Genomic DNA, 14496 nt, shown 5'->3' with positions numbered 1-14496 from the left:
AAGAGCAGAGCACACACACACACATACACACCCGTCACGTCGTCGTCGTCGTCGTCGTCGCGAGCTGGGAGCACGCAGCCACTAGACCCACTTGATCACTTGACCACTAGATTCACTTGATTCACTTGACCATGCTCGTGCACACGCACGCCGAGATGCCTCACTGATCACTGCCCCACTGCCCCGCTGCCCCCACCCAAGCAGTCCAGGCATGTCACGCATGGCAGCAGCGTGTTTCATGAGGCGTATGGCGTGTCCATTGCCATTTCCCGAGTGTGATCAATTGGGCGACGAGAAACGCCACAGTGGACGGACGGAGCGCGACGAGACGAGGTACAGTACATAGGTAAAGTCGGTGCGAGATACGATCGATACGAGGTGTTTGAAATCTCACTTGGCAACCTATTTCTCCCACTAGTGCTTCTGGGGAAAATGCGTGTAGCTGTACATATGTACCGTCTCAAGAGCCACCGGTGCGAGGACGCAAGACACCTGTAACGACGTGGTCGTCGTCGCGGACCAGACTGTGCCCCCGGAGCATCCTTGAAACAACAATGGTATGTCATCCGAGCATATAGTAAGGTGTGTATATTACAGAACTTCCAGCGTCCCACAGAACTCTAGCCCACGGGCACGGCGAGCACCCCGCCATCAACGACCGATCGTCATCGACTTTGCCGCGGCCTCGCTGATGGGCTCGATGTGGTGCGAGTTGAACTCCTTGTCCGGGTTGAGGCGGAAGATCAACATGGGAATCGCCGACTCGTCGTTGTCGGCCACTTGGACCGAGCCGACATAGTCGTAGCCGGCCATACGGACGAGCTGGGGGGTCTGTCAGCGGGCGGATGCGGGTTGCGGGTGCGGTGTCTTTGCGTACCTTCATGATAACGACGTTGATGACACGGCTGGAGATAAGGGCTTGCGCGGAATGAGACGTCCCTGTTTTGCACTGTCAGTCTTGTATTTCGGGTGGCACAAACCAACACCGCAGCCTTAGCGGGCGTGCGGTGACTGGTGACGTACATGGGTTACCGCGCAGACGGAGTTCGCGACAGTGTCGCTCGCGCACGCGCGCGTCTCGGACACCGTCGACCCAGGTCGCCTTGATGCCCTCCTCGAGCGCCTGGCCGACGTCGGCGCTCGCGTCAATGATCCAGATCCTGTCGCTGGAATAAAAGCACACCGAGAAGAACACGGCCTGTGGGTCTGGCGTGCCCTTGCTGAAAATAAGGGTGTCCTTGCCGGAATCTAGACGGACGGGTCAGCGGGGAACAAAGGTGGAGGCTGGGTGGGGGGATAGGTCTGCACATGCGTAGACTGTAGCCCAGCAGCGGTCACTCACCCTTTGCACTTGCGCGGTAGGAGGACTCGAGACTGTAGCCGTGGTGTGCCACTTCAGTCATAATGTTGAGGATGATACGCTTGGAGCTGTGAGTGTGTGTCAGCGGCATGTCCCGGGGCGCAAGGGTGGACGTGTGTGGCCAAGCGTCCGCGTCGCTGGGCAGGCGTCTCAGGCCGTCGGCGAGCCAAGCTTTGCCGGTGCCGAACACCTGCAGCGGCGACAGGTAGCGCGTTGCGGGTAGCACTGGCCATTGTCCACCGCGTGGGGCCGGTTCCACGGCAACCCCAGTTGTTCCGCAAACTCTCTCGTCATTCGGGCGGCGATGACTCACGAGACCTTGTCCTCTGACTTTGGGTTCCAACACGAATCCTTGAGGACCAGTTCCCAGACGCCACCGTCGCACCCTTTGCGCTGGTGCCAGGACATGAGTTCGGGCGCGTACTCGACGCCGCCCGACGACTTGATGCCCTTCTTCCACGCGCGGGTGACGGCGGCCGTGATGCCCGCGCGCATCGCCGTCGGCAGGGCGATAAACTGGAGTGTCGAGGTGGACGACAGCGTGAGGACGAAAAAGGGAAACTTGGTGCCCGTCCCGTCCGACTCGGGCAGGGGGCAGTGTGCGCCGAGCGACGACTGGGATGTCGCGGGTGTGCTGAGTGGCGAGCGCGTCGAGTCGTCGTCGCCAATGGACCAGCGCGAGTCGACCGTGTCGCTGCGCGAAAACGTCGCCGACAGCGCGCGCGACGGGCGGAAGAAGCCCGACGCCGAGCTCGTCGACCCCGTCATGTCGCTCATGACCGACGGCGCCTGCTGCGAGTGCCCTGTGGGCGTGGTGCTGTTGGAGTGGGACGATGTCTTGAGAATGGACGTGGGCTGGTGGGCGGCGGTATCGTTGACGACAATGACCGGGGACATTGTCGACGGCGAATCGACGTGCGACTTTGTGCGCCGGTGGCTGCCGATCTTGAGGGGGCCGAGAGGCATGGTGGGGGAGTGAGGGGGAGCGGGAGGGAGGAGCAGTGAGTGAGCAGCCGACGACGAGGAGAAAAGCGGCCAGCGCTGCGATGGGGAGAGAGCGAGAAGAACAAGTGTTCGTTGTCAAAAGCGCGGGATCCCACTCGACTCGCGACTATCTCCCTCGCTCTGCACGCGCGCCCGGGCTGACTGATATGGCCGTCCGCCGCCGCTCTCCTGCCGCAGCAGGCCGCGCCCCCCACGCGTCACGCATATCACGGCCCGCCAAACGCAGCCTGCCCTATCTCTGTGCACGCTCTCTGCCATCATCCATCTGCTCATCGTCGTCGCAGCAAATGCACCCAGCGCCAGCTCATCCCGGGGGGGGGGTCAGGCTGCCGGGTACACGCGGCTCGGCTCGCCCCCGTGGTCAAGGTCTTGGCGGCCGCCATATGCCAGCCAGCAGCCCGCAGCCCGCAGCCACCAGCCCCGCACCGCTTGAACACCACTACAGAACCGGGCCGCAGTCCACGGTCCACGGTGCACACGGGCCGCTCCCTGGTGCGTTATTTACAACCTGCATATATACTTGGATATGGGGGGGAACAATATACAAAAGAAAACGGAAGGATGCGATGCAAGGAGGTCGCAGTGTATGCGATGACGCAATGTAATGCGTAAATGAGAGGTGCCAGGTTTATTGTTGTTGTTGTTGTTATGATTGGAAGTGGCGGGAAGATGTTGGGTCAAAAATGGGCACCTAGGGTGGTGCTAGAATGGGAAAAACCCGCGCCACCCTGTACCGCCTCGTCCACCTCAAGAGGCCTGGGCCAGACGTGACGGGGGGCGGCGGCGATGGGAGCGGTGCGCAAGGCCGGTTTACAAGACCAAGATAGCGTTTTTCGTCGGACATGCCGTGCAAAGTGGCACACTCATCCGGTCGGACATTCCGGAACAGCCAGTCGTTCATGTCGCCGACACCTCTGTGGCCACCACGACGTCCACGCGCAGCCGGTCGAGCTCGTCGCCCACTGTACGCATGCCCGGGATGACGCGCGGGATGGGGGGAATGTCAAAGAGGACTTCACGCGGGGTGCTCGGCCGCCGGGCAATGGCCGGGCCGACGATACGCGACCCGTCGGCCGGCAGCGGTGGCAAGGCGGCGCTGGACGGCGTCCCAATGTACTTTGCAATGAGCGGGTTGACACTGGAGGGATTGGTCAGTATAGGTACGCGACGCATTGTGTTACGACTACCTACACGTTGGGACTCGTCAGCGTCATGTAGTGGCCGCCGTCGGCAATGAGGCGGAGCGACGCGCGGACACTGGCCGTGTCGTGGTGTGCGCCGTTGAACACGGCCGCAAAGTGGATGGCGTCGTCGGCGTGGTCGTTCTCCTGTCCACACCCCTGCAGAGAAGCGTCAGCGACACACGAAAATACACTGTCCCATCGCCCTCGCGGGCGTGCGCTGGGGCTCACCTGGAGAATGAGTGTGGGGCTGGTGATACGCCCCATCTCTTGTGCGCCGAGGGCCTCGCGGGTGGTGACCGGGTTCCAGATGTAGTACGCTGCCTGCTCGACCGTCGCTGCCTCGGTGCCGTTGGGCGGGAAGCGCTGGCGCGCGAGGGTCATGTACTCGTCGCGGATCTCGCGGACGGCCTGGGACAGCGGGGTGCTGGCGTCGTACTGGAACGTGGCGGTCGTGATCGCGTCGAGGCAGTCGACATCGCCCGTCTTGGTCGCAGCGATGAGCGCCTGGTGGTGTGTGTGTCAGTACAAAACCTTTCTGTGCGGCCAACTCGTCCTGAGACTGATCGACGGGCGTGGGCACCACCACACAGCGCCGTGCAATCGTCCGTGTCCCCAGCAGCTCCACGCTCCACATGCACAGTATGACGTCTGCACTGGACACTCTCCCCAACTCACCTCCTGGCACTCGGCATACCCGGCAGCCATCTCGGGGCTGTCCTGGGGTGGCGGCAGTGAAATGAGGATGAGCGTCTCGACGAGCGCCGGGTGGAGACTGGCGAGGCGGGCAGCGACCGACGCGCCAAACGCCGTTCCCAAGACGTGTGTCCTTGTGACGCCCAGGAATTCCTATGCAAGTGGTCAGCCGAGAGGCTCATGTGGATGAACATGTGTTTTCCCGGATGTACTCACCAGGCCAGCGGCGAGGTCCTGGGCGGCAGTCCACGCGTCGTACTGGTCGTCCGGGCTGCCGTCGACGGTGGTCAGGCCGTGCCCGCGCATGTCAAAGGCGACGAGGTTGTAGTGGTCTGCGAACAGCGGGTCCTCCATCTGCGGGTAGCTGGGTGTTTGCCATCAGCAAAGCCGTTCCTCACTCTCTCCTTCCCATCACTTCCACCCCCTTGCGTCGACTCACAAGAAGAAGCTGTCGAGCCAGATGGGGTGGCAGAACAGGATGGTCGGGTACGCCGGGTCGATGGCGGTGGGGTTCTCGGTGCCGGCGGGCGTACACAGGCGAGCGTTGAGCGTGACCATGCGGCCATCACGGTGGAGCGGGATGGACATGTTGTGCTGGGGCAGGTGTTGGCTTTGGAGAGAGGACGACATGGTGTGTCGATTTGTTGATGGCGGCGACGGGGGGGGTGGGGAAGTGTGGTCGTGTGGAGAGAGACGTGTGGCTGTTTTTGAAGAGGAAGCAACGAGCGCTGCGGGGGTTCCTGGGGGTTGTGCACAGGAACAGACACGCGCACGAGTATGTGTGTGGTGGTGGTGGCTTTTGTGCTCGAGCGACGACGAGGAAGCACAGAGAAAGAGAGAGACAAGAGAGAGACAAGAGACGCTCTGATGGTGACTGCAAGGCGCGGCCGGTGGGACCTGGGTGTCGGTGGGTGGCGTTTAGTGGTGCGCCGACTTTTTGGCTCCAAGTCGTTTCTTCCTGTTCTTCCTGTCGTGTCTAGCTAGACACACACGACTGCTGGGCGCTGGGCGGGAGTGTGGCTTCGGGCTGGTGAGACTGTTCTGTCGGGATCTCGTCGTGGGCGCTTGTGCCAAGAGGACGAGGACGTGCCAGAAGGTGTGGTGGTGCTGGTGGGTGTGGTGGCGCGAGGGTGTGTGCGTGTGGGCAGGAGGGATCTCGAGAGACACCAACGGACGGCCCGGCAGTGGCGTAAAAGGTTGGAGCTTCCGGGTAAGAGGGGGCTGGGCTGTTGTTGTTGTTCACGGACGTCGAGGGCGAGAGTCGGGGATGCGTCTTATGTGATGAAAGAGAGAGACAAGAGAGACGAGAGACTGCTCATTCAAAAGCTGTGGGATACATATGGCGAGTTGAGACACCACTCGCGTATCACTCGCCGGCCAAGGATTCCAAAGGAAAACGACGTCTCATGCCCGGATACCGGCGTGTGCTGCCCATCTGCGAGAGGCAAGATGTGAGAGATCCCGCTGTCGGATTGCCCCCACGGATGCCCTTTGGCGTTTACATTGAATGGCACCCACAGAAGGGACTCTTGTGGTATGTACACGAGTGTCGCGGTACTCTTGGGGGGGGCCGGAACAGCCATACAGCCATATAAGGTGGGGCATCCCTTGTGTACAGGGAAAAACAACCAGTGGATGGCTTTTTTTTTCTTTCTCTCTTTTTTTCTGTCGACTGCGGGCGCGTCTGGTCGATCCGCACGGCGCCAGGTATGCTGCGAACAACGAGGGGGTTGGACAACGGCGGGGCCTGTGCGCACTGGCTTGGCAATGGAGACCACCATGGTGCAGCATAGTGCACGGTAGTGCAGCATAGAGCAGGGCCAGCATCCTCCCCCTCGAGAGAATAGTGCACGCCCATCTCTCAGATCGAGAGACACAGGAAAGACGAGGATTGTGGCGCCGATCGTTCCCGGACACCTGGGGACAACAGCGGGAGGCCACTCCCAGCAACAAACCACAACGCTGCGCAACACTGTCTACCCGAAAGTCTATTCGTATCCGAACATCCGAGCATGCCGGGAAGGGAGGAGGCAGAAAATGATTGAATTGGTGACCGGCGTGGAACACACCCGGTACTCGGGTGTGGGCAGGAGGACGAGCGAGACACCCAGAGAGAAAGTGGCGGCGAGCAGACGCCACCACCACCACTCACCAGGCCACCCCCTCGATCTCCCACCGTGTCCCCGCCCTGACCCCACCTGCAACCTGACAGCGTATTGTCTCCCGCCCTACTCTCGCCAAATGCTTCCATCTGTACTCCTGCAAACCAGATCTAATCCACCTAGCCCAAAAAAGAAGGATGGGGAACAAGGGTCAGCAGAAGGAGGCAAAAAAGTCAACAGAGTCACCCTCCCACGCAAAAGCGCCGGTACTGGCCCCAGTCTCGGCCCATTTCTCGTCGCCATCAGCAGGCCAGCAGGCCAGCAGGCCAGCAGCCAGCAGCCAGCACAGGGGTCTTGCGTTTCCGGGTCGCTCAGGTCCAACATGCTCAGGTCCAGGATCCAGCGGCCAGCAGTCCCCGGTTGTGGCCAGTCGAGGATAGGAACGTCGAGGAACGTGGAACACCCAGAGAGCGCCGGTGCTGGCGTGTCGATTGGCATGCTCGCGTGCGTGGCAGCAGTGCAGCATTGTCCACCACCGACCGCACCCATTGGCCACTGGCCATTGGCCATTCGGCACTCCTCTCAACATGTGTACAGCGAGATCGAGCACAAGCTGATTAAATGGCGCGTGGCGGCGGCGGCGGCGGCGGCGTGCACCGCAGGGCCGTGGGCCTGGGATTCCCACAACCCGCTTACTTTGGCGCCCGGAATCGTCCAACCAGCCAGTCAACGGTTTCTTGCCGTACTGGAATACCGTCAGAAGATGGAATGTTGTAATCAACACGGTTTGCAGTGGACAGGTGTGGGCTCTGTATAGCCGTGCAGACCAGGACCACCTTATTGTCTGCTCAAGAGGCACCATCGTAACCGTCACAAGAGGCGGAGCACCACCCATTGTCTCCTCGTCCCCCGTCCCGTCCCATTCTGTCATCTTTGTCTTCTACCCACCGTGTCCAATCGAGTAGTGATCAATGAGGCGGCCCGCGCCGCGCCGTTTCGACTCGTGTGTGCGCACGTCGTCATGCCAATCCCCATCCCCATGTCCATTCTGACATCTCCATTCCCCATACCCCAACCCCATACCCCTCCGGCCCGCCCAACGCCCCACCACCCAAACGTGCCACCGCCGCCTGCGTCCGCGTACCGCGCCACCCCTGCCAGCCCGCACATACCAAACGCCCAGGCGCACAGTCGTCCGCGTCACAGCACTGCTGCTCCTGCATTTCAGGTGGCCCACGGCAATGTCTCTCGGAGTGGGGGGGGGGGGTGGTGGGGATGGTGGGGGTGGTGTCGGGGTGGTCGGCGCCACCACCGTGCTGCGGATGCGGGACCAAGACCTATGTCTTGTCTGCCCGGCCCATTTCACACCATGCCAGCGTGTACAACCCCCTCGTGTGTGCTGGTATGTGCTTGTTGCAGAGGAATGGGTTGTGAGTAGTGGTCGAGCGAGCCGGAAATTGTGAGACACTGCGTGTGTGGATGTGTGTGTGTGTGTGGTTGTGGCCGTTCCTGAGATCCGGCGGTGGTCGTCAATCCGCTCAGGATGAGGCCGTGGCCTGGTGAACCGCCACGAGATCTGCCAAAACGTCCCTCTGTTTTTGAAATGACAACACGAACAAATAGGCAGGCTGGTGGCCTGGAATGAGCTAGGTGTTCTTGGCACTGGGGGTGGGTGCTGCGCACATACCATCCCATCGGTAGGCGCGCGCAGGTGACGTTTGCTGGATAGGTGGCTGCTGCGCTCGCCGGCGTCGAGTACGGACCCCACCGAGAGGCGTCGACAAGACAGCCGGCGGACAGCCGGGGGTCAATATGCACTCGACCACTGCGGTCCCATCGCCCAGCCTGTGTGCAGTCCACACCGCCTCCCGGTCGTGTCCTCGTTTGCGTCCCAACACACACTCGCCATCGATCTGGGCGACACAGCGCAGCGCGGCGCCGCTTCATCGGCTTCGGCATGGCCATCTCGACGTCGGGTTCGGCGCCAGCTTCGGACTCGGCGTCGGGACGTCGGGGTTGCGGCGTCGGACAAGTCGGTGGGCGCATGTCGATCATGTGTAGCCCTTATGACGTCTGGGCGAGTGACAGATGTCCCCATACTCCACCGCCGCGGGTCAGTTCTCCCCGTCATTGTCATCGTCAGCATCATCGACGTTGTTAGCCCTGACGTCTCCCTCCTACTGCCACATATGCATATATATCTCTGGTCTCTCTGTGCGTATCGGTCTCGGGGCGCCTGCTGTCGGCGCCCACCTCTCGGGCTAGCTCGTCGCTGTCGCTCAGGCTTGCCTGGGACCGGCGCCTGGGCCGCCGGCACCTGCACCTCCGCGCGCGCCCCGCATGCCGGGTCCGCCGCGACCTCGGCCCGCCTGGCCACCACGGGGTGGGCCGCCACGTCCTCCTGTGTGGTTGTCAGCTGGGTCCCAGTGTTAGGTCACGGGATGGTAGCTCACCACGACCGGGCATGCCGCCGCCGCGGCCACCGCGACCGCCGCCACGCTGCCTGCCGAGCGCGCGGTTCTTCTCCTGCTCCTCGGCGGCCTGGTCGAGGATTGCGTCGGCTATGCGGAAGTACTTGATCTGAAGGGTGTCAGCGGGGGAATGGAACGGAGTGAGGGGCGACGAGGGGAGGTCAAAGGATGTAGACGGGAATGGACTGTGGACGGCACAGCTGGATCGTTGCCGCGCTTCCAGTCTCGTGACCCGGACAGCTGGATTTACGTGGATGACCAGCTGTAATGGGTGGTAGACGTTACAGAGGGAAGCTCGGCTGTGCGCGTAGGCAAGGAGACGGGACGAGCTGCAAGTGGAAAGCGATTGCCGCAGCTCGCGCCCCTCGAGCGCACGCACGCCACGGCAAGTCGTTTGGCAGTCGGCCGGCCGCTGGAGGAGGAGAGGCTGGCAGCGCTGCTCAACCACAAAACGATCCCGCCGTAACTTCTCCCCTCTCCTGCCCGCACAAAACCACAAGCCCAAGACACATGCGCCCAAACTCACCACGTTACCCTTGATGAACATCTCCTTCATCTTCCAGAACCGCTCGCCGTCCGCACTGGTCTGATACACCTCTCGCAGGGTGACGTTCATAAAGTTGTCGCAGTCGACGAGGTGGCCGTTGAACGTGACGCCGTTCTTGAGCTCGACGAGCTGGATTGAGGATGAGCGCGTGAGGGGTTTGTTGATTGTTGATACAAGTGACGCGGGGGATGGAGATGACCGTGGGAGCGAGCGAGAGGGGCGAACATCGTGACGGTTGCGCATCGATTACGGTATAGGTGGTTGAGGACAGTTGCAGAAGCGTACAGCGTCGATGGGACACAGGGGATAAGAAAGCACGAGGTCAGTTGGACGAACATTGACGCAAGAAGCGTGAACAACATACCATGGGCTTGCCCTGGGCAGCCGAAAGGAGCGCGAGCGGAAGCTGGAGGGACGTCAGTGCTGATTCCCAAGGTACATTACAGCACCACCCACCATTTGACGTGTGCTCTGTCGCTGTCTAGAGGAGGATAAGGGATGAGGGATGTATTGGGATGTATTGACTTGGATGGTCGAACATGGCGTTGGTCGCCGGGAGGGGGAAATAAATGACGTGTTAATATACTGCCGGCGACTTTGATAACAACCCTCGACGATGACGGAACGGCCAGAACGCGCGTTTCCATGTCGGATTGTTGTTGTAAACCACTACATCTACCATGAGCTGCGCAGACGACCTCACAGTAGACGACCTCAATAACAACGTCACTACAGAAGTCCTCGAGCGCGTGTCGGCCGGCGAGGGCAGCAACGCCAACCTCTGGGGCTGGATAGACCGGGACAAGTACGTCCAAACACACTGCTGACCAACGCCACCTGTGACTGACAATGCGGCAGTGTCGTGGGCGTCAACCTCGTCGAGGCCGAGAGCGGGCCGAAAGTGATCAAGGTCTGGGACGAGCGGCTGGACGAGGACACATTCATCGAGAGCGGCGTCGACGACGAGGTCAGCTGCGCTGGGTCTAACGCTTCCGACTTTCACAGCTGACGTTCCCCGCAGCTCATCCTGCACATCCCCTTCATCACGTCGGTACGCCTCCGCACGCTGCTCCTGTACCTCCCGTCCCCGTCCCACCCGCACCGTCCTGGACGCCTGAGGGTGTTTGTCAACCTCCCCAACCCGCCAGACTTCACCGACGTCGACGCCATGAACCCCGTCATGGACATTGACGTCAGTGCGCCGGCCGTGCAGCGGCGCGACATCGGCGGTAGGCGCGAGGTGGACGAGTGGGGGCTCAAGGTACAAAAGATGGCGAGCGTGTTTAGCGTCACGCTGTTGTTTGTGAGTGCAGAAGCGCAGCTAAACACTCCTCTAGGTCGCGAGCGTTAGCTGACCGCTCTGCTTCTCTTCTCCAGAGCGACGCCGAGACAAGTGCCCGGTCCAAGGTCTTCTTCGTCGGCTTCAAGGGCGACGCCAAGCAGCTGAGCATGGACATGTCCAAGCTCGGCCAGGTGCCTGCCCAGAATGCAGCGGACAAGCCCGTCGATGGCGTAAAGGAGAAGCAGAGCTCGGGATACACCACCATCCGATAGACAGACAGTAACCGGTCGCCGCGTGTACTTTGTTTTCTTCCCCCTCCCTCTTTCTTTCTAGCATTGTAGAAGACGTGTTGTATACATTTATTCTGCTCTCTCTTTCTCAGTAGAGCTTTTGGCTGTGTGCAGGGGTACAAGAGTATGGACCCTACTGGGCGTTCTTGAGGGCAATGAGACGCTCAATGCCCTCGACACCCTCGATACGCTCGCCCTCCCACTCGCTCTGTGGGACCGAGCCGAGGCGCTTCTCGTAAAAGTCGATCGAGGGGGTGTTCCACTGTAATCGTGTCAGTTGTATTGAAGCCTCTGCAGCTCACCTTGAGCACACGCCACTCGACACGCATGCAGCCGCGGTCCTTGGCCACCTGGCCGAGGTAGCCGAACAGGCGCTTGCCGAGACCGCTGCCGCGGTGGTCGGGCGTGACGTACAGGTCCTCGAGCTGGAGAGGGTTAGTCTTGCTTCGTGAGGTACCTGACCCACGTAGAGGCCCGGGGCGCCGAGCCAGGTCGAGTAGGTGAAGAAGTACTGTTGGGGTAAGCTCATGAACGAAACGATGAAGCCGAGCTTACAAGGGCCATGCCAACGGCCTCGCCGGCGGGTGTACGCGCGACAAACGCCTCGGCGTACTTGTTCTCGCCGAACATGGACTTGGTCATCTGGCAGGTTAGCGTCGAAAGAGGCGGCGCAACCCACAGTCTCGGTGGTAGCGATGACCGCGTCGGGCTCCTTCTCGTAGATGGCCTGGGGGGTCAGTGCTGCTGCAATATCAGAGGCTTCACAGCACGCGGCATGGCGTGCGCGGTGGGTAGTGTCTACTCACAAGCTCGTGGACGAGCTTGAGCATGTCAGGCTGGGAGGAGGTCGTCAGTGGACGTGTATGGAGGGTCATTGCACGGCTTTGGTCTGGTATTCAGCCAAAGGCAATGTTTACCAGACCGGATGCGAGGTGCCACGGCCAGAGACCGGCTAACGTACGACGTCGGCCTCGGTGGCGGGCTTGATGGAGTACTCGGACATTGTCTATGTGGTGGTCTAAACGGTGGTAAAGAGAGAGAGAGAGAGAGAGAGAGCAAAATGACCCAGACCAGACGACGACACACACCGGGCCCACCTCGCAGCGATGGAACATGGCCGATCCGACGTACTCGCCTGGAAATAATACCCCGCACGAGGCCGGGTGTGGAGAAATCCCCGGGGTCCCCGGATCCATTTCACGTGGCCGACCTCGATTTAGTTCCGCCGGCCGTCTCCCTCCCTCTTGATCAACGAGGAGATCACAGATCGCACCAGCGACTTTCAGTTGACAACCTCCAACTCTCTTCGTGCACCACAACCCCCGTCCCCTTCCTTGCCCGACCATGGCCGAGCTCACACGAGACGAAGTGGCCCGCCGCTGCCAGGAACTCGTCTACAAGGTCGCCTACTCGTTCTACGACTCGCCGTACATCATCCTCCTGCGCGTCCTCGTGATCCACAATGTGTCAGTTTTGGATGCCTGACCTGCTGGGGACTCAAGCTGACAGCCCTTTAGCATCACAGAGAAGCGGCTGGGCGAGATTCTGAATGTGGGACCAAACGACGTGCGCAAGTACCTCGGTATGCTGCATGTGCACCGTCTCGTCAAGCGGTGAGTCGCAGCTGCGTGACTGTCAACCACGTCGCAGCTACTACCTCTCAACCACCCCCCATGCTTACTCTGCTGCAGCTATGTCAACAAGGAAAAGGGCACCGGCACCGCGTGGCAGCCGCGCGGCGGCGCTGCCGGCCCACAGGCCAACAAGACGCGCGACGTCATCTACTGGTTCCTCGACTACCGCGAGTTTGCCGATGTGGTGAAATACCGCATTGCGATGATGCGCCGTGCGATCGACGACAAGATCAAGAACGAGGTTGGCAAGCGCGGCTACCTCTGCCCCAACTGCCAGCGGCAGTACGACCCGTTGGAGATTGCGCACACGTTTGACCCGTCGAGCAACGCGTTCTTGTGCGAGGTGTGCTCGACCGAGCTGGTCGAGGACGACCCAGCGCTGCACGGCGACGACACGGGCGGGCAGGACCGTATGCAGCGGTTCAACGTCGCGACTGCGCCGATCCGAGACGCGCTGAAATCCATCGAGGGTGCGCGCCTGCCCACCATCAACATTGTCGCGTGGATTGCGCAAAACGTCACCACCGAGGCCATCCCCGACGCCGCGGCGGCGTCGGCTGACGGACGCAAGTTTGACGTCGTCATGGGCGCCGAGGACGACACGGCGGCGCGCGAAAAGCTCGCAGAGGAGCAGCGCGCCCAGAACGCCCTGCCGGTATGGTACACGCACTCGACTATTACGGGCGACACGACGGCGCTGGGCAACAAGGACGCGGCGGACAAGGCCAAGCTCCTCGCGGCCGGCGGGCGCGTCGCAGGCGCCAAGGAGGGCCAGGACGAGGACGACGCGCTCGCGGCGCACTATGCCAACATGGACGACGACGACGAGGAAGAGCTCGAGGAGGCCGACATGGGCGATGGTGGCGCCGCGGCGACGCCCACCCCTGTCCAGACTGCAGAGGACACGCCCGTCCCGGCCGTCATGGTCATGGTCGCCGGTGTGGCCAAGGCGTTGGCAGAGGTGACGGACGCGGACGAGGGCGTCATGACAGAGGAGGAGTACGAGGCGTACTTTGAGGCCATCTCCGCCTCCCAGCAGTAGTAGAGTAGACAGTAGACCAGCACACCAACAGCAAAAAGAAAACCAACTCGACAGGAGAACCTCATTTCACAAATGCATGTTGTACCACAATCATCACATACTTGTACAGACGCGTTTCGCTACACACACTCTCTCTCTCTGGCCTGCCCTCACACACCGATAATCCCGTCCATCGAGCTGGCCGCGAGCTGTGCCTCTGTGATACGCCGGCGCTCGCTCGCGGCGGCGTGCTCGGCCTCTGCATCGGCCAGGACAGCCGCCGCGACACGCATGGCGGCCTGGGCGCGCGCCGTCGCGTGCTGGAGGGGGCCGAGACGCGCCTGGTTGGCCGCCAGCTCGGCCTCCCACGCGCCCGTGAAGGGGACTTTTGGGGGCGGGGCCTCGGCGAGGATGCGCGCTTCGCGGAGCCGCGCGGCGGTCTCGGGGTCGAGCGGCTCGGGGGCTGCGGGCGGGTTGGGCACGTGCAATGGTGTGGCGACCGAGTGGATCGGAGACGCGTACGGGTTGGTCGCGGGCGATGCGGACGAGGGTGTGCCCACGGCGCCTGTGGCGGGGAGGCTGGCGGTCGATGCCGAGGGAGAGGTGGTGATGCGGCGGCGGTCGGCCCACCCCATGCGTGGAGGCTCGCCGCCGGGCATCGGCGCACCGCCGTAGAGGGCAGGCACGGCGAGCGGGGCGGCGGGGCTCTGGCTCATGCCGGCGGCGCTGGTGCTGGCCACACTGGAGATGGCGTTGGGGCCATATGCGCGCGGACCGGTCGGATACCGCGTTCAGCGCGCGGTGCCGATGGCGGCGCGGCGCGCAGTGGGAGGGCGGTGGTGGAAGGGCGTTTGGCCGGGGTTCAGGCGAACGGCGGCGCGGCGAGAGGGATCCACGCGAGTCTCGG

General features: G+C 62.0%; 7 protein-coding genes across 7 annotated transcripts; 2 read left to right on the top strand and 5 right to left on the bottom strand.

Annotated features, from left to right (window-relative positions):
• Positions 1 to 651: 651 nt before the first annotated feature.
• EHS24_003977 (uncharacterized protein) lies at positions 652 to 1855 on the bottom strand (the record flags this gene model as incomplete). Its single annotated transcript, XM_028619610.1, has 5 exons — positions 652 to 822; positions 878 to 939; positions 1024 to 1248; positions 1343 to 1428; positions 1674 to 1855. The coding sequence occupies 5 exons, from the start codon at positions 1853 to 1855 to the stop codon at positions 652 to 654; spliced, it is 726 nt and encodes a 241-aa protein (XP_028478582.1).
• A 1407-nt stretch (positions 1856 to 3262) lies between these two features.
• Positions 3263 to 4830, bottom strand: EHS24_003976 (uncharacterized protein; the record flags this gene model as incomplete). The annotated part of the gene is made up of 6 exons (XM_028619609.1): positions 3263 to 3503; positions 3557 to 3705; positions 3778 to 4053; positions 4225 to 4395; positions 4459 to 4606; positions 4682 to 4830. 6 exons carry the CDS (start codon positions 4828 to 4830, stop codon positions 3263 to 3265), a joined length of 1134 nt encoding a protein of 377 aa, XP_028478581.1.
• Positions 4831 to 8623: 3793 nt separating this feature from the next.
• LSM4 (RNA processing protein) lies at positions 8624 to 9821 on the bottom strand (the record flags this gene model as incomplete). Its single annotated transcript, XM_028619608.1, has 5 exons — positions 8624 to 8745; positions 8798 to 8924; positions 9342 to 9491; positions 9727 to 9768; positions 9819 to 9821. 5 exons carry the CDS (start codon positions 9819 to 9821, stop codon positions 8624 to 8626), a joined length of 444 nt encoding a protein of 147 aa, XP_028478580.1.
• A 221-nt stretch (positions 9822 to 10042) lies between these two features.
• EHS24_003974 (uncharacterized protein) lies at positions 10043 to 10916 on the top strand (the record flags this gene model as incomplete). Its single annotated transcript, XM_028619607.1, has 4 exons — positions 10043 to 10167; positions 10221 to 10329; positions 10384 to 10665; positions 10740 to 10916. The coding sequence occupies 4 exons, from the start codon at positions 10043 to 10045 to the stop codon at positions 10914 to 10916; spliced, it is 693 nt and encodes a 230-aa protein (XP_028478579.1).
• A 151-nt stretch (positions 10917 to 11067) lies between these two features.
• EHS24_003973 (uncharacterized protein) lies at positions 11068 to 11937 on the bottom strand (the record flags this gene model as incomplete). The annotated part of the gene is made up of 7 exons (XM_028619606.1): positions 11068 to 11196; positions 11237 to 11359; positions 11401 to 11445; positions 11490 to 11567; positions 11614 to 11661; positions 11741 to 11770; positions 11896 to 11937. The coding sequence occupies 7 exons, from the start codon at positions 11935 to 11937 to the stop codon at positions 11068 to 11070; spliced, it is 495 nt and encodes a 164-aa protein (XP_028478578.1).
• Positions 11938 to 12278: 341 nt separating this feature from the next.
• On the top strand, positions 12279 to 13610 carry EHS24_003972 (uncharacterized protein; the record flags this gene model as incomplete). Its single annotated transcript, XM_028619605.1, has 3 exons — positions 12279 to 12400; positions 12452 to 12547; positions 12626 to 13610. 3 exons carry the CDS (start codon positions 12279 to 12281, stop codon positions 13608 to 13610), a joined length of 1203 nt encoding a protein of 400 aa, XP_028478577.1.
• A 149-nt stretch (positions 13611 to 13759) lies between these two features.
• EHS24_003971 (uncharacterized protein) lies at positions 13760 to 14305 on the bottom strand (the record flags this gene model as incomplete). Its single annotated transcript, XM_028619604.1, has 1 exon — positions 13760 to 14305. One exon carries the CDS (start codon positions 14303 to 14305, stop codon positions 13760 to 13762), a length of 546 nt encoding a protein of 181 aa, XP_028478576.1.
• Between the last annotated feature and the right edge of the window lie 191 nt (positions 14306 to 14496).

This window comes from Apiotrichum porosum (genome assembly GCF_003942205.1).
Source record: "Apiotrichum porosum strain DSM 27194 chromosome Unknown scaffold_2, whole genome shotgun sequence".
Classification (NCBI taxonomy): domain Eukaryota; kingdom Fungi; phylum Basidiomycota; class Tremellomycetes; order Trichosporonales; family Trichosporonaceae; genus Apiotrichum; species Apiotrichum porosum.
Note: the sequence above shows the minus strand (reverse complement) of the source record. Positions and strands in the feature narration are given on the sequence as shown.